Here is a 19711-nt window from a genome sequence, read left to right as displayed (position 1 = left end):
AAAATTATAATTCCACAGATGCAAGAACACCTAGTAAGAATAAATACAAGGTAAACTTCACCAAAAAACATAATAAAATCAATTCAAATTAGTGATAAAAAAAAAATCTTAAAAGCAAGCAGAGAACTAAAGTTTGATACAAAGAAGCTAGAGAGTCTAAACATTTTAATATAATACTGTATAATGGCAGAGCACAAACTTAGATATACTCAAACAGAACTGGATTAAGGATCAACAGGCTGAGTAAGCTGCTGTAGGTAACGATTTCTAAAGAGCTCTAAAATAAGCCTAGAAGTGCAACAAAAATGGAGAAAATATTTACTAGTATTTCCCTAGGGGTAAATAACTAAAGGGTGAATAAACAGGTTGATGAGGCACCTGGTGTTAAAAATCAGTTGACCAAAACCAAAATTCTCCAAGCCAGGCTTCAACAATATGTGAAGCAAGATCTTCCAGATGTTCAAACTGGATTTAGAAAAGGCAGAGGAACCAGAGACCAAATTGCTAACACCCGTTCAATCACTGAAAGAGCGAGAGAGTTCCAGAAAAACATCTACTTCTGTTTTATTGACTATGCCAAAGCCTTTGACTGTGTGGATCATAACAAACTGGAAAATTCTGAAAGAGATGGGAATACCAGACCACCTGACCTGCCTCCTAAGAAATCTGTATGCAGGTCAGGAAGCAACAGTTAGAACTGGACATGGAACAACAGACTGGTTCCAAATAGGAAAAGGAGTACATCAAGGCTGTATATTGTCACCCTGCTTATTGAACTTATATGCAGAGTACATCATGAGAAATGCTGGACTGGAAGAAACACAAGCTGGAATCAAGACTGCCGGGAGAAATATCGATAACCTCAGATATGTAGATGACACCACCCTTATGGCAGAAAGTGAAGAGGAACTCAAAAGCCTCTTGACGAAAGTGAAAGAGGAGAGTGTAAAAGTTGGCTTAAAGCTCAACATTTAGAAAACAAAGATCATGGAATCTGGTCCCACCACTTTTTGGGAAATAGATAGGGATACAGTGGAAACAGTGTCAGACTTTATTTTGGGGGGCTTCAAAATCACTGCAGATGGTGACTGCAGCCATGAAATTAAAAGACGCTTACTCCTTGGAAGAAAAGTTATGACCAACCTAGATAGCATATTAAAAAGTTGAGACATTACTTTGCCAACAAAGGTCCATCTAGTCATAGTGAAAGCTTTGGTTTTTCCAGTAGTCATGTATGGATGTAAGAGTTGGACTATAAAGAAAGCTGAGCACCGAAGAATTGATACTTTTGAACTGTGGTGTTGGAGAAGACTCTTGAGAGTCCCTTGGACCGCAAGGAGATCCAACCAGTCCATCCTAAAGGAAATCAGTCCTAAATATTCATTGGAAGGACTGATGCTGAAGCTGAAACTCCAATACTTTGGCCACCTGATGTGAAGAACTGACTCATTGGAAAAGACCGTGATGCTGGGGAAGATTGAAGGTGGGAGCAGAAGGAGACAACAGAGGATGAGATGTTGGATGGCATCACCGACTCATTGGACATGAGTTTGAGTAAGCTCAGGGAGTTGGTGATGGACAGGCAAGCCTGGTATACTGCAGTCCATGGGGTCACAAAGAGTCAGACACAACTGAGCGACTGTACTGAACTGACCAATTCCATCCCTTACAAAGGACCATGAAAATGCACCTAAGGAGAGGAGATCCAATCAACAACATGGCTTTTGGTTCACTGAGCGGGTTGTTCAAGTTTAAGGGCCACACTTAAAACTACTGAGATTGATATAAAATCTAGGTGCTGCTACCCAACATTTTTATTTCTCTGTCCTTAGCCTTTTCCTCTAGTAAATGTTGAATGTATATTTGAAATATTAATCATTCAAAGAAGGACCGAATTACCAAACTTCTGGGAACACTCAGTTCTCTTAGTCCACAACTGGGTCATGTGATAGCAAAATCAGCCCTGTAAGTCTAAATGCTATTCTAATGATCTCATCTACTCAATTTGACATTCAACCCTTGCACAGCAATATCAGTTGCTTAAAAGCCACTAAAATGTTTGGGGAGGGGAATATTTTCCAATATCAAAGAATATTTAAGTTTACCCATCGTCCTTTATCTCCTTGAAGTTTACTGAAGAACAGCTTTAGTTCTCGAACTGTCAAGTTGTAGCTAGCCAGGACTCCCAACATGTCAACTAAAAGATCTGGAAACAAAGAAAGCAACAAGTAAGATAATTAAGCTACTTCTATTTCTTGAAGAATTAAAATATACAGTGCTTGCTTAAGAGTTTAGACAATAAAGTTCCAGGTACATGTCACATGCTCAGTGTCTCTTAGATATTACTAAAGAAGAAAACTACACTACTTGTAATCAAACTTCATTTCCTCACAACCACTGTATTATAGAAAGTCATACCTGCAATCATATTGTCAACTTTTTCAATTTTCCCAAGCACTTTTTCAACAAGGCCTACTTCAGTGCAAATTTGAAGATTTCGTATACTTTTCTTCAGAATGGCTGTAAACATGCTCCAGACTTCTGCTTGGCAAGTAACATCACATTTTTCCAGTAGGTCCACCATGCAGATGATACTCTCACCTTCTTGAATAATGAAATTCATTTCTAAATCAAACTGCCCTCCTACCAACTTCAGGGGGCAACAGGGAGGGTGGAAAGAAAAAATACATTAAAAGCATTAGCATTTCTTCAATGTAACTAGAGTACGTTACAAAGCTTTAGTTTGGCAGTAACTACTCATATATATTCTTCTCTACCCCTTACAACAATAAAAAGATCTTTTTTTTAATTTTAAATTTATTTTAATTGGAGGCTAATTACTTTACAATATTGTAATGGTTTTTGCCATACATTGACATGAATCTTTTAAAAGATCTTTAAAACACATATACACACAGCTCTAAAAAATCAAGCTTCGGAGGAAATCTTCATGTTAAGATAGCACAGTCAATCAAGACTTTGAATATAAAAATAGAAATATTTTCAACAAAAACAAACACAGGATGTCTTAGGTAAATCGCTACCTACTGACACTGATGAAGATCTCAGTTGACATCACTCTCTGTGACCCCGTGGATGTAACCTGCCAATCTCCCCTGTCCATGCAGTTCTCCAGACAAGAATACTGGAGTGGGTTGTCATCTCCTCCTTCAGGGGATCTTCCCGACCCACAGATTGAACCTGGGTCTTCTTCACTGCAGGCAGATTCTTTACCATCTGAGCCACAAGCAAAGCCTCAATGAAGATCTAACTTAGCTCTATAACTGCTTCTAATTCAATGTTTCATCTATGAATTAGGTAATCTGTAAGCTACGCACCATTCTTGCCTAGAGAATTCCATGGACAGTGGAGCTTGGCAGGCTGCAGTCCATGGGTCTCAAAGGGTTGGACACAATTGAGCAATTAACATTGTAAGCTACTCATAGCAACTCATCCTTTACTATCCATATAAGGTATGAGCTCGCAGCAAAAATGAAAAGCTGAAAAAGGCTCAAAATGGACACAAAACTTGTAGCTTTTACTTGTCAAATTCCTGGTTTATTATATATACCTATCCATTTTGATCCCTCCTATCAATAATGAGGACAACTTAAACATAAATTTCACACACACTCAAAGCCAATAATCTGAAAAATGTTATTTCATTAAGATTGCTATCAGAAAATCCATCCAGAGTAAACTGTACTGAGACCTATTCCTACCTTGCCATGTCACCCACAGCATTCTCCTACAGAGGCAAAGTTTTTTTTTAATTTTAACAAACCCCAACTCTTTAAATGAAATAAAATACTTTTAGAATTACCTTTGCAGACTTTTATTTTTGGCCATGCCATGCAGCTCATGGGATCTTAGTCCTCAACCAGGGATTAAACCCATGCCCTCAGCAGTGAAAACACAGAGTCCTTAGACTGCCAGGGAATTCCCAGGCCTATCTTTTTTTTACTGGATTTTTTACAGATCTCTATATTTTAAAGAATAGTTACATATATGATTCACCTACACGCCAGTCCTTCTGAACACTTCTTTTCTATGCAGTTTTCATTATGTTTTACTAAACTCAAAAAGTAGGAAAGAATTACAAGAACGTGAACTGTACAAAACAAAATCTCATACAAAGAATAACAGACGTGACCAAATAGAGTTTACTTAGGAAAAGCAAAAAAGATTCAGAATTAGGGAATCAATTAAAATGCCCTACAGCCAGGAACACATCCCATGTTCTGTGAAAGATACACACTAGCATGGAAAAGAAAGAACGGAAAAATGAAAAAAGAGGCAGTATCTGCATGCAAGGAGATGAGAATTCTCGGCAAGCACAGTGTTAAAGGCTTTTAGTTCTTCCAGGAAAGCTATGGCAGAGATTTTCGTGTACAATTCTTTGCGTCATCAGTAGCAACAGGTGACATAGGAGATGACAACTGTGTTTGTGCTCCCTTGGTGTCACTGGGCCAATCCCATGGTCCTAGCTATAGCAGGACCTAGCTATAGCAACATGGTGCTAGCTACAAAGTACACATGCTTGGTTCCCTAAAGTGACCCCAAAATTCTGTAAGCTACGTGAGAACTCCTAATAGGGATTGTTTTGGCTTTATGATTATTCGTGATTTTTTTTTCGCTTGATGTGTCCTTAATTTTATTCTGAAATAATTTCAGACTTTCAAAAAACTGCAGAACAGTATACAGTTCCTGTATACCCTAATGTGACTATATTGTATCATCCTAGTACAGTCATTAAAACCAGGTACAATACTACAGATCTTACTCAAATAGCAAGACTTGTCACACTAATATCCTTTTTCTGATCCAGCATCGGCATCTCCTCAGTCTTCTCCAAACTATGACAAGTTACACAGGCATTCTTTGACTTCCATGATGTTGACACTTTTGAAGTGGATTTGCCAGCTATTTTAAAGACTGTCTTATAATGTGAATGATTTCTCATGTTTAAATTCAAGCTGTGTATTTTTGGTAAAAAATACTCTATAGAGATGACATGTGTCCTTCTCAGTGTATTACTATTTCAAATGATTCCTGATTGGTATATTATTCAGATGGTATCTGATGTCAGTATGTCCCACTATCGGTGAAGTAAGATTGATCTCATACTCAAGTATCTGTCAGATTTTTTCTGTTTTAAAGTTATTATCTTTCATTTTCATATTATTAAGCTTTCTTATAAAGAATACTTCAAGACTACACAAACATATTGTTTCTCATCATACTTTTAAGCATCCATTAATGGATCTTACCTGGAACTGTAAATACTGTGGCATAGATAAATTGTCATCCTCTATTTCCATCAAAATTTCTATGTTCATTAATTTTAAAGACTTCCTTTAATAATAAAATATACCTAAAGTGTCAGCATTATACCCAAAAAGGAAAATTGGAATGACTTTCATGAAAGTCACAAATAAGACTAAGATGTACTATCACCACTATCACTTGACATATTTCTGGAGATACGAAAGTCACATTTAGTGCAAAGGCAGCAACATGTACAAATATCAGAACAGGGGGTTTAAATTCCAATTATTTTCAGATGATAATGAGGAAAACTAAAAAGTGCTATAACTGAGATAAGTATTTGGCAATGGAACTACTGATTAAAGTTAACAAAATGAATCCATCTCAGAAAGAATTATGCTAAACAGAAGCCAGACACCAATGGATACCTTAACAACTAGAAATTTATTCCACAGATACATTTTAGTAATGATGTTAGATATAAGAACTTCATTTAGCATGCAACAGAAAACAGAAGAAACAATACCCCTCAAAAAGACATGATAAAGTTAGTAAAGTTGTGTTTTAATGGAATATGATTCAGTCATTGAAAATAATGAGGCAGCTCTGACAGGAAAAAAACATCTCTAAAATACAGTGTGTAGCTGAGATAATCAAAATGGAGAAAAGTGTGCATAGTAGGCTACAATGTGAGTATAAAACATATACATATAAACATATACCTGAGAACGATACACAAGAAACTAAGTGGTGATTGCCTCTGCAAGGGCCACTGAGCGCATGGAGAACGAGGGCGAGAGGAGAAACTGGGGCCAACAGACGCTTGAGGATGTCCTCCACACTGATCCCGCTGCAGCTAACTTCAACGGCCTTACCTTCACCTTAAGACTACTTACATCAATCTTTCATTTTGATCTGTGTTTATCACCATCAACATGCACTCTTCCAAGAAGCTACAGAATTAATTTTTGAAAAGTAATTTCCAAAAAAACATCCAAATACTTCAGCAGCTTTTAAATTGAGTTTATACTGTAAGAGCAGTATCCAGACAGGTGTGTTAAGTATTTCTCCACTGCTTTAAATATTGTAAAATATGCCTTTCAAGGAGAAAATTGATGGCAGAAATTGGTACATACACATGTGGCATATTTGATATACTATATGTATGCATGTCTATTGTACCTAAAAAGCACGCACAGGGTCTACAGTATGTCATGTTAACCCTTTTAATAGTTATCTGAACCTGATCAACCTTCAAAACACAAATTTGTTTCCGAAGGCAGGGATCATAATCCAAGTCCAGGCCCTGGCTAGTTATTATCTGAGCTGTAGTAATGGCTGTGCACTACAAAATGTAATCTTCCCAAATGTCACAGTAAGTTATGAATATCTGAGCAGCCTAATGCACTTTACTAGCCATGAAATGTGAAAATGTAATCTTATTACCTTTTTTATGGTTGTATTTTTTTGAATAATGTAGCCTGGAAACTGATGTATAGTCTTTTTCTGCATTTTAGCATGATTTGGTCTCCATTGCTATAGAGAACATTTTTCAAAACTCTCCATTTCAACATATTTTAGTCTTTGCCTGAACTTCATAAACAATTTTTATAGCCACCTTCAGGGTGGTATAACATTCTTTGCATAGGTTATGGTTTAAAGTACAAGATTATAGAAATTATAAAGTATATTAGTCAAAGAATCTAAATAAACCTTCTCAAGTTTTGTATTAAAACTTTATTTGGGCACAAAGATTATTTTCTTCACAATGATTTTATTAACAAAAGGTTTTACGCTTTTTAGTGATTAAGGCTAAGTCACTTGTATTTTCAAACAGCCAAGAAACAAATACAGACCAAAACTAATTATTTTTCTCTTCAAAACTGGAAAGACTATCATACAAGAAAATTCTAATACTTAAAAGTAAAGACATGTTTTCCCAGGAAACTTGCTAAATTTTCAAAGATGCAGCAGGTACGGCAGAAACTGGACAGAGCACGTGCACAGTTTATGCCCTACCTAGGCACTTCCTGTCTCTGTCTAAGCCGCTCGGTCTCTGGCACTATACGACCACAGCCCTAGCAGACTCTCACACCTCTGCGTTCCCTAGGGTTCACTTGTGACGCTTCCTACTAAATATTTCAGTAAGGGCAGATAGGAACTCTTTAAAAAGCCAGACCATGACCGAGAAACTCTTCAGCTTATCTCCTCTCAGCACTTTCATTTAATAGAGACAGACTGCACTTTTCCTTACAGAGATAGTTCTGTGATTGGTACTCAATCTGTCAAAATAAAACATGTACTGTTAAGGGCCTTTCTTGGAGGTCCAGTGATTAAGACTCAGTGCTTCCACTGCAAGAGGTACAGGTTCAATCCCTAGTCAGGGAACAAAGATTCTACATGCCACACAGCATGCCCCCCCCCCCCCAAAAAAAGCTGTTGAAAGATAAAAACACAGATGACAACTATTTCTTAAAAGGGGGCAGGGAAAGGAATGTCTCACACCAAAATGAGGATATAGATAATTTTTCTGGTTGGGATAAAAAGATTCCAAAATGTCAATACTGTTCTATCACTAATCTGCTGTCAGGTATATGTATTTATATTTTACGTACATTTATATATTTTACACATGTATCTTTGGTATGTTTGATACACTTCACAATAAAAAAAATTTTTTTATGTGGTTCCATAATGAAGGTACTCCTAGAGTGGCTAGCATAAAGACACATAAATTTAACCTAGAAGGGCACGGGCTCTTAGAAACATTCTAACATTCTCTTAGAAAAAGCTGCATTCTCTCCAATGAACTCACAAATCAAAATCAAAAAACACAAGAGAAAACAACACAGCATAAAGATGAGTCAGTAGACATGCTATTATTAACATGAAGTGCTCAAGAACTTCAAACTAAAAAATTATCAACTGTATGTGATTATAAGTAATTACAAAATTATGTAATTGAGACTTTCCAAGAAAGAAAATAAGAAAAAAAAAGACACAAGATTAGGAAGGAAAAGAGGGAAGATATCCCAGCAGACTTGAAAAATAACAACAATAAACAGAACTTCTAAAATATAAGCAGTCAATGAAATTAAAAACTCAACAGGTTAAAAAATAGAGTTAGGTAAACTATCAAGGAACTAAGACAGCTGAGCAAAGTCCCAGAAGGCAGGAGAGTGAGAAAGAAGGAAACAGAAGATGCAAAAGAGAGGCTGAGAGACACTGGGGACACTATGAGAAGGACACTTACATGTTCAACAGCAAGTCCAAAAGTAAACACAAGGGAAGGAAAGATGGCATAAGCAGCTGTAATAACTGAGACCTTTCTCAGAGTCATCAATAATGTTCAGTCCTCAGGATTAGAACACAAAAAGTCCCAATTCTGACACAAAATTCAATACCACAGATACTACAGTAACATAATAAAACTTCTTTTAATAATGTCAGGTCTACTCTCAGATAAAAATTCCTGTATAGTAGTATTTCCCTCTTGGAATATTAATTTCTCTAAATTAACACCTTCTCTAAAGCAAGGTGTTTCTCTCACTACTACTGATGTAAGTAGAGACTATTGTGAACTAAATGCTATAAATGTTTAAAAAAAAAAAAAAAGGAGTAAGTTCATTATGAATTACAGTAATTACAACCCTTAAAATGTCATTTAGCATCCAAAGAATTTCATATAACATAAGAGTCTGAAACATATCCTATTAGGTACTGGCAATGAAATCTGCTATTTTAAGATTCATTATAAATTATAAAACACTCTCAACAGTAAGGGTTGGGGGTTAAGAAATTTTTCGTTTCAGCAATTCACTGATTTTCCCTTGTCCCTTCTAAAACTATAATATAAAAAAATATATATTCAGGTCCTAGGAATTACACAATATTTAGTCTAATACAAAAGAAACTTCTCATTTTAGAAAAATAGATTAACTTTGCTGTTGTCTGCAATTGGCTTCCTACTTTCTTGTATCATTTAAAGAACCATAACTTAACATTTTCTTAAGGCCCAATTTAAGACCTATCTCTTCTAAGAACCATTCTGAGTTTTCTAGCCTACCATAAATCTGGGTGGCCCAGTCAAATGTTTCTGACCATAAGACAACAATTTCATATGATTTAACCTAATATTTTAATCATATCATGTATAATTTTTGCATATCACAAGGTTTAATCATTTCTTCAACTAGTTTCCATCAATCTTTTCTATTCAAATAGCATAGAAAATGATCCCAGAAAATAGGAACCATTTCAAAAAATATTTTTTATCTTTTTTAATCTTCATACTACGTTTGACATTTAATGAATGGATCCTTTGGATACATACCATTAGGTTTAAATATTATTCATTATTTACATAATTCATAATTTAAAAATTAAGGAAATAAGCTTGAGTTTTTACTATATCCCAGTGCAAAAAGCAAGGAATCTGAAGTACCACTTGTAGTATCTTAATCTCTCTCCAAAAGATAAGGTAGGCAGTCAACAATATAATAAAGTGTCAAGACCCCAGCAAAAGCTCAATCCATTTCATGAAAGCATTTGTCCAAAAAAGACCCATACATGAAAATTTAGTTTTGTTCATAATCACCCAAAACTGGTGATTCAAATGTCCATCAACTCAGTAAATAGACACACAAGCTATTGTACAACAATACAATAGAATATATACTACATATATTTATATAATATATATGCATTCTATATAATAGAATAGTATATTGTATAGGGAATACAATATTATTATATAGAGAATATACAATATAATATACAATATTATTGTATAGAGAAGCCCTACAATAGAATACTCATCAGCAATAATAAAGAACCAACAATCAATACCATTAACAATATGAATGAATCTCAAAAACATTATATTAAGGCAAAGAAGCTGGATATAGAAACTACATTTAATTCCATTTATATGATACTCTAAAAAGGAAAGAAGTATAGGGAAAGACATTAGATCAGTGGTTGCCAGGGGCTGAGAACAGAGGGACAATTCAACACACACACACAAACACAAAGGGGTGTTTGGGGATGATAAAATTTTCAATATCTTGATTATTGTATTGGATACCATCCATCTGTCAAATAAAACAATACATCTAAAAGAATGAATTTTACTGTAAGTCTTTAGTAATCCTAAGGCTTAAAATAAGTCTTAAAAAAAAAAAAGCTCAATTCATTTATATCGAAGGCGAGAGAAAAGGAAAACCCACTGACGAGAGTGCTCCTCAGTCTTTCCGTCACCGGGGACTGGTTCCGTGGTAGACCATTTTTCCAGTAGACTAGGGGTGGGGCTGGGGGCGACACAGTCTCAGGATGATTCAAGAGCATCACATTTATTGTGCACTTTATTTCTATTATTATTACATCAGCTCCACCTCAGACCACCAGGCATTAGATCCCAGAGGTCGGGGGCCCCTGGGCTAGACAACAATGTAGAATCAAATGGAGAAGGCATGGAATCCAAGGAAATTATAAGATGTGAACAGAAATTTTTAATCCTTAGCATTCTGTAATGTATACTGCTGCTGCTGCTGCTAAGTCGCTTCAGTCATGTCCAACTCTATGCGACCCCATAGACGGCAGCCCACCGGGCTCCCCCGTCCCTGGGATTTTCCAGGCAAGAACACTGGAGTGGGCTGCCATTTCCTTCTCCAACGCATGAAAGTGAAAAGGGAAAGTGAAGTCGCTCAGTCGTGTCTGACTCTAGCGACCCCATGGACTGCAGCCTACCAGGCTCCTCCGTCCACAGGATTTTCCAGGCAAGAGTACTGGAGTGGGGTGCCATTGCCTTCTCCAGTAATGTATACTACAATCAGAAATACCCTGGGAAGGCTAAAAAAGTTATACCATAATCTCACAGTGAGACTGGTCTGGGCTTGGAGATCTTACACTAATATATTAACAAAGACTATAAAGACTTTCCATAATCATAAAATTCTAAACATGCAAATTAAAAGAATTAAAGTAAACTCTGTGAGGAACAACTACAATTTCCAGGCAGCCATTTAATATTCTGAACTGAAAATTATTCCCTTTGAAGTTTTGTCCTCCCCCCTCCACTTACTGCCTTTCAGCATTTGTCGGAATGCCCAAAAGCATCAATAGTTTCTATAAATATTAGGAATACACTTATAGAGATATAATATTTCCATTTCCATTATATAACTAATCCTTGGGACTTCCCTGGTGGCTGAGATGGTACAGAATTCGCCTGCAATCCTTACAAGAACCAGGCATGTCACATGTATCAGTTATTTCACACCTACTTACAGAGAAACAAAAGACAATTAATTCACAGCCAAAACCTCTAATCAGACTAATTGACTCCTAGCCTCATGCTTTCCTTACATCTTCATTAATAATTTAACATTTAAGTTGGGTTTTTTAAAGTTTCTTTACATAGTGAGCTAAAGTATCTGAAAAATTTTTTCATTTCACCATAAAAAATTAGACAAAATACATGTCCTTCTGCTAACGAATTACCATCTTTACAGTTTTTTTTTTAATTCCCAAATATACTAGGAAGTAGCAAATAATCTCTCCTGCCTCACTATTCATTGTACCTTTCATAAGAATTAGAAATTTTCACTCAACTATTGCACATCTACAAAATCAGTATTAACCAAAAAGCTTCTATGATTAAGTAAGTCTGAGAAACACCAGATTAAACAAGGCAAGAGACAATTACATGATAAAATTCCCAGAGCTTTAACACGTCACTGTGCATTATAAATATCAAAAAGATATATAACCAATGTATGGACTCCCCAAAACTTATTAGACAATGAAACGAATTTCTTTTTGCTTTCTCCAGTAATAGCATTATTCAAAAGCTTTGCAAAACACTGGATAATCTATTTGTGTTCTTGAAGTTTACTGTTATGAATAATATGACAGAATTAACTATGTTTATGCATACAATTAGAAGGCCTTTCAAATTTTGGGGGTAAATGGTTTAAACAACCTATTTTTCATAGGTTTCTTTTTACGATTTATAGAATCTAAAAATTAGACAAAGAGATAGCTTAAGACTAATGTAAGTGAAAAGAAAATATAAGCTACCAACACCCATCAAAATGAACCCCCCTCCCTTCATGAACAAATCCATCCAAAAGCCAAGCAAGACAGATGATCTCCCACAATAAATTAACGCTGCTCTGGGCCCCCGCAAAGTTCAGCAGAAATGACACACGTGAATTCCAAGCCCAGGTCAGTAAGCACTGTGGCTTCCCTCGTATCGCTCATCTGAGGAAAACCAGCCTCCAAGTCATGAGGATCCTGCTCTGTGCCAGACCTACCTGGAGAGGAACAGAGGCTTCCCACCAGTCCTCAGCACCAACTTGTCAGCCACCCAAGCAGCGCTGGAAGCAGGGCCTCCAGCCCCAGTGAAGCCTTCAGACAACTGTAACCCCAGCCTACATCTTAAAGGGAACCTCACGAGAGACCCTGACCCAGAACTGTCTAGTCAATCTGTTTCTAAATTCCTGACCCACAGAAACTGTATGACTGTTTTAAGCTGCAAGGTTTGGGGATCATTTGTTACACAGCAATAAATAATATAACTGTAAATCAATCAGTTAATAGTAGTTGGGGGAAACTTTTTACTCTATATATTTCTGTGCTATTTTTTTAATGTAATACAAAATAAAATAAATAATAATGATAAAAATACAGAACAATAATAACATACATGTACTGAGTGACTGTGTGGTGTTATGCTAAGTCGCTCAGTCGTGTCCGACTCTTCGCCCCGTGGACCGTAGCCCACCAGGCTCCTCTGTCCATGTGGATTCTGCAGGCCAGAATACTGGAGTGCATTGCCATCCCCTCCTCCCAGAGATCCTCCCAATCCAGGGATCGAACCCAGGGCCCCCGCTTTGCAGGCGGATTCTTTACCGTCTGAGCCACCAGGGAAGCACCGAGTGACTACCGTGAGCTATCACATAAAAATACAAATATTAAAAATGCAAAGTTCCCTATAACAGTTCAAATAACAAACATGCACTGAGTGGTTACTGTGAGTTATGTACTGTGCCAAGCACTTCACATTACTTACCATTTTTAATTACCTCTCAAAAAATAAAAAACTAGCAATACCACCACAGAGTTAACGCCTAATAGATTAGCCACTGAAACCTAACTAACTCACACAAAGTCACAAGACACTGAGGTGGCGGAACCAGGGTTTCGCTTGATAAAAGGAAAACAGATACAGCTGGAGCAGGCTTTTCGCTTCTACCTTCTTCCCCCTCTAGAGCACAGACATGACGCCCAGAGGTACAGCAGCCACCCTGACATTGATAACTTACGGAGAATGACGTCGGACTCATGATCTCTGAAGAAGATTTAGCTTCAGGACCAGGGACCAGGCTTGATCACTCAAGAGCTTTTGAGTAGCAGAGTTTTATTAAAGTATAAAAAGGGACAGAGGAAGCTTGTGACACAGACATCAGAAGGGGGCGGAGAGTGCCCCCCGCTAGTCTTAGCAAGGGGGCTACCGCACAGCCACACTCATCTCACATGCCAGCAAAGTGACGCTCAGAATTCTCCCAAGCCAGGCTTCAACAGCACATGAACCGTGAACTTCCAGATGTTCAAGCTGGATTTAGAAAAGGCGGGGGAACCAGAGATCAAACTGCCAACATCCGTTGGATCATAGATAAAGCAAGAGTTCCAGAAAAACATCTACTTTTGCTTTACTGACTAGCCAAAGCCTTTGACTGTGTGGATCACAGAAAACTGTGGAAAATTCTTAAACAGATGGGAATATCAGACGACCTGACCTGCCTCCTGAGAAACCTGTATGCAGGTAAAAAAGCAACAGCTAGAAAACTGGACATGGAACAACAGACTGGTTCCGAATCAGGAAAGGAGCACGTCAAGGCTGTATATTGTCACCCTGCTTATTTAACTTATAGGCAGAGTACATCATGAGAAATGCCAGGCTGGATGAAGCACAAGCTGGAATCAAGAAGGCTGGGAGAAATATCATAACCTCAGATACGCAGATGACACCAGAAAGCGAAGAAGAACTAAAGAGCCTCTTGATGAAACTTGCCAGGGTCCAGCCCCAGTGGATCCAGGGAATTCGAAGCGAGGATGGCGTTGGCGAGGAAAGACTTATTTATTTCTTAATATAAGAATATAAGATTAGATTGGGGAGAAAGTGTAGTAGGAAAATTAAGTGGAGAAAGAAGGCTGAATAACTTGGCCTAAGGGGAAGGCCAATAAAGTTCCAGACAAGGAGCTTGCACCATCTACATTGGGCCACCGGCGCCCACTTGAATATCGAAGGGTGCCCCGCCTTAGGCTCCCTTTTGCACGGGTCTTAAAAGCCAGGGCAAGTAAGTAGACGTGGTGAGCCACCCCGCTCCAGGTGGGAATTCAGCCTGAAATTAGAGTAGAAAAGGAAGGAGAGGGAGAAAAAGAGAGAGAGAGAGATACGGGGGGGGGGGAGCCAGATTCCCAAGAAACTAGGCCGAGAGACTAGTCCGAGAAACTGGTCCATCCTTTATTGTTCAGAAGGCTTTTTATACTTTTGATAATACATGGAGATCAATGGGTAACACAAAGTTATGCAGCGTTAGCAGCCCAGATTCTTATCAAAACCAGGCTTTTCTCTCTGCATACCTAGTTGTATACACAAATCTTGGGTAATTTACATCACCTTCTGGCCAAAAGGGCCAATTAACATTTTACAGTCCTTTTCTGATAAGGTTTGTCAACCAGAAGGCTTATTTGTGTTGATCTTCCCAAAGTCTGGTGCCACTCTCAGAAAAACACTAAATAAAGTTACATTCTTACACAGCAAAGATACAGCAATTTATAACAAGTAAAAGGAGTACAGTGATTTATAACAAAAGAAAAGTAATTAACTCAAAAGTCTAGTGTTGCTAACATCAAAACTACTATATATCTTTTTCCATATCCCGTTTACATTGATTAACATCCTCCCAGGTGCCTAAAAGATAAAGAATATGGAGGCCTGGCAGTAATCATTGAGTCAACAGTGAAATCCTGTCACCAATATGATTTTTAGCTCTTTAGAAAAGGCTCTGTATCTTTAAGATGCTTTTAAGCTTTGCACCTCTCACGGTTGGGGGGCTATAAGCAATTCACAAGCTCTAAGAGGTCCGGGGGAACCTGTTAGGCAAGCTAGAGAGCTTTCAGAGGGGTTTAACTGAAACATCCCTTTCAAATGCAGAAGACTAAAGCCCTGATTTGACTTTTTCCAGAGAATATCAGAAGAGTGGAAAAGCAGGCAGATTCTTATTTTTTGGGGGGTGGATGCTCAGGAAATTCCAGGGGGAACCCCTGAAGCCTGATCACGTCCTTGCGTTTTGTCAGGCTTCCTTCCGCATGACCTTGTCATGGGCGGGATTCCTCATGCTGGCCCCGGGAGAAAGTGAAAGAAGAGAGTGAAAAAGTTGACTCAAAACTCAACATTCAGAAACCTAAGATCATGACATCTGGCCCCATCACTTCATGGCAAATAGATGGGAAAACAATGGAAACAGTGAGAGTGACCTTTGGGGGCGGGGGAGCTCTAAAATCACTGCAAATGTGACTGCAGCCATGAAATTAAGACACTTGCTCCTTGGAAGAAAAGTTATGGCCAACCTAGACAGCATATTAAAAAGCAGAGACATTACATTGCCAACAAAGGTCCATCTAGTCAAAGCTATGGTTTTTCCAGTAGTCATGTAAGGGTGTGAGAGTTGGACTATAAAGAAAGCTGAGCGCTGAAGAATTGATGCTTTTGAACTGTGGTGTTGGAGAAGACTCTTTGAGAGTCCCTTGGACTGCAAGGAGATCCAACTAGTCCATCCTAAAGGAAATCAGTCCTGAATATTGTTGAAGCTGAAACTCCAATACTCTGGCCACCTGATGCGAAGAACTGACTCATTAGAAAAGACCCTGATGCTGGGAAAGAGTGAGGGCAGGAGGAGAAGGGGACAACAGAGAATGAGATGGTTGGATGGCATCACCGACTCCATGGATATTGGTTTGAGTAAACTCCGGGAGTTGGTGATGGACAGGGAGGCCTGGCGTGCTGCAGTCCATGGGGTTGCCGAGTTGGACACGACTGAGCAACTGAACCAAACTGATATACTTTTAATTGGTTATTAACAATAAGTCAAAAGAATGTCTCAAGGTTGTAAAGGTCTTACCAGACCCACTCCTACAATATACATTTTAAGATAACAGGATTAGAACTAACAATAGAAAGATCTTACCAGACCCACTCCCATAATAGACACTTTAAGATGACAGGATTAGTCAGAAGGTTCTCAAGGAGGAGAAACATGTCCTCAAGCAGAACACGTTGCTGTTATATAATCATTGGTATGGAGTTTAAGGGAAAACATATCCTTGAGCAAGATGAGTTGCTTTGTTGTGTAATCATTAGCTCTGGGCTTCAAGGAAAAAAAAAACAGTTGTCCTTTTCTCCTCCTTGAGAACTCTAGACCCCTTTCTTCTCCTTGGGGACCCCAGACTTCTTATCAACCTACCTAAGAATTGACCCTCTCTAGATCATGTGACTCACAAGCACAAAGAGACAAAAACACAATACAGTAAGAATGGTAAAGTGTGAGACGGGAGAGGGGGGGCAAGGAGAGGCGGGGGATTGAGAGGGCAGCACTGAGGTGTGTACCCGGCCCTGTATGACACAGAAGCTGCTGTGGAGCACAGCCCAGTGCCTGAGGGCCTAGAGGGTGTGCAGGCCAGGTGCAACTAATGTGCACACAGGCATGAACACTGTTTACATTTTTGTCCAGAAGAAATTTACACACTATAAGGCAATTATACTCCTATTTAAAAATTTTAATAAAAAAATAAAAGAATGCGAAAGGAAAGGCAGAAAGTATGTAACTCTTGAAGCATCATTAAGTAGAACCACCAGTGCCAGCAACTGCCTACTACCAAACCCACTGTTATGTAAGAAAACCTGTATTTCATGAAAATGAATGAATGCAGATTCTGTTGCTTTAAGCAGAACCCAAAACCTAACTAATATAAAGAGGTTCAACAAATGGTGCATAAACAAATGAGTAGGTTTTCAGAAAAAGCTACCTTGGACTACTCTTTGTTTTTAATATAATTCAAATGCATGCATTTTAACTTAAAGGACTAAAATTCACTTTGTATCTTAGAAAAATTCTTTTTATCACAAAATGATAACCAAACAATTAAACTGAATACATATAAGAGAAGTAAAAAAGATAAACAGCAATTTCTGTTTTATGAAATATAATCTCTAGATAAACAGCAGTAGCATTTTACTGCATTTGCCTAAACAATAAAATATTTCAAGGTTAATTTTACTGAGATAAATTATATAATACCAAATTTTCACATACAAAGGTGTCAATGGATATTCTAGAACCCAAAGAGTACAAACTTCAGGTATTAAATGCATTTAAACAAAACTGCAAGTTCTTATGAGTAAAAGGATATAGATGTGGAAGGAAGGGATTATTATACAATTATATAAAATCATGTGTGAGAAACCTTTGAAAATTGTAAACCACTCTAGAATTTAAAGAATCATTTAAAAAATTTTAGTAGTACATATTCAGCACAGTATACTAAATCTCTACCAACCAAAATGTTAGAAGAATAGCTTTGTGAGTTTTATGATTATTTGAGAGTTAATCAGAAAATATTTCCTATGTCAAATATTCTAGGCTAAAATGTTTACATATATATTAACAGATGTGCAGTTAGGAAATATCTTACGTAAAATTTAAGATCATTTAGATGAGTAAATCTTGGTTTCAAAATTTAAGAAATGAGACTGACTAAAATTGGGAAGATCTAGGGGAAAAAACTGAAAAGAAAGTACTAATTTAAAAAAGAGCTGGAATGGCTAGAGGACAGTATTGGCAATGAGAAGAAAAAAATGAAACTGAGAAAAGGACAGCAAGGCTTTAAATCTTACTCTACATCTCTGGGTTGAGAAGAAGGCAGAGAAAAAAATTCAAAGTAAGAATGACTAACAGTATGAACTTTGACAAGAAGTTATCCTCTATAACTCTAGATATTGTAAAGTGCTTTTTTCATTAAAATAGCCAATCACTCTGAGAGGTGGGAGGCATTCAGAACTCAGAAAAGTCAGGACCCAGTAATTCAACTACCTATAAAAATATCATCTGTAAGACTACACACAGGGGCTTCCCTGGCAGTGCAGCAGTTATGACTGTATTCCAGCGTAGGGGGGTACAAGTTTGATGCCTGACCAGGGATGTAAGACTCCACGTGCCCTGTGACCAAAAAAACCAAAACATAAAACAGAAGCAATACTGCCACAAATTCAACAAAGACTTGAAAAAACAGGCCACACCAAAAACATCTTTAAAAATGAAAAAGATTGAACAGAAAAACTCAGAAAATAAGATAAAAAAATAATTGCTGCAACACTGACTGTAAAAATGAAACGCTGGGAATAGCCAAAATAACCAGCAATACAGAAACAAATACATGAACTATGGTGCGTCCACAGAGTGGAACATTATGTGGTCTTTAAAAAGAACATAAAGCTACATGTGTTGGAATGTCAAGACACTGGAGACATATTACTAAACTATTTTACAAGTTACAGGAGGGACTTCCCTGGCAGCCCAATGGTTAAGACTTCACGCATTCAATGCAGGGGAAGCAGGTTGAAGTCCTGGTCAGAGAAACAAGATTCCACACGCAGCACCACACAGCTGGAAGATAATTTTGTTGTTGCTGTTGTTTAGTCACTCAGTTGTATCCGACTCTTTTGCAACCCCGTGGACTGTAGCCCGTCAGGCTCCTCTGTCCATGGGATTTCCCAGGCAAGAATACTGGAGTGGGTTGCCATTTCCTTCTCAGGGGATCTTCCCAACTCAGGGATCCAACTCAGGGATCCAACCCACGTCTCCTGCATTGGCAGGCAGATTCTTTACCAAGGAGTCACCAAAGACAAAAAAATTACAAGAGAGAAGTCACAGGACAGTAGGCACAATATAACTGTCTTTCTTTAAAGCAATTATTAATATATTTAAACATAAGGGAAAATTCAGCCTCAGTGTAGATATTAGGCCTATGTTGCTTGGTATCAGCTAGATGCCTACCTATGCACCACTTCAGGCATACCTAAAGTGTAGAAGACAAATGATTTCATTATCAAATATATTAACATCACAAACAATCAATATGACAATATCAGTAATGAGAATAAGGCAAGTCATTTACACAAAGCTATGGTTTATTCCAGTAGTCATGTACAGATGTGAGAGTTGGACCATAAAGAAGGCTGAGCGCTAAAGAAATGATGTTTTCAAACTGTGGTGCTGGAGAAGACTCTTGAGAGTCCCTTAGACTGCAAGGAGATCAAACCAGTCAATCCTACAGGAAATCAATCCTGAATATTCATTGGAAGGACTGATGCTGAAGC

General features: G+C 37.8%; 1 protein-coding gene across 5 annotated transcripts in view; it reads right to left on the bottom strand.

Annotated features, from left to right (window-relative positions):
• The window catches only part of LRBA (LPS responsive beige-like anchor protein), a 748625-nt gene that overhangs the window by 662256 nt on the left and 66658 nt on the right, over nucleotides 1-19711 (bottom strand). For all 5 annotated transcript variants that reach the window (XM_040251453.1, XM_040251452.1, XM_040251455.1 and 2 more), the window contains exons 3-4: nucleotides 2419-2650; nucleotides 2106-2206 (exon numbers count right to left, since the gene is read on the bottom strand). In XM_040251453.1, the coding sequence (XP_040107387.1) occupies nucleotides 2106-2206; nucleotides 2419-2650 (333 nt within the window). The remainder of the gene's footprint in view (nucleotides 1-2105; nucleotides 2207-2418; nucleotides 2651-19711) is intronic.

The sequence above is a fragment of the Oryx dammah genome, unplaced genomic scaffold (genome assembly GCF_014754425.2).
Source record: "Oryx dammah isolate SB20612 unplaced genomic scaffold, SCBI_Odam_1.1 HiC_scaffold_12, whole genome shotgun sequence".
Taxonomy (NCBI): Eukaryota; Metazoa; Chordata; class Mammalia; order Artiodactyla; family Bovidae; genus Oryx; species Oryx dammah.
The sequence above is the reverse complement of the archived record's forward strand: the minus strand, read 5'-3'. Positions and strand labels throughout refer to the sequence as shown.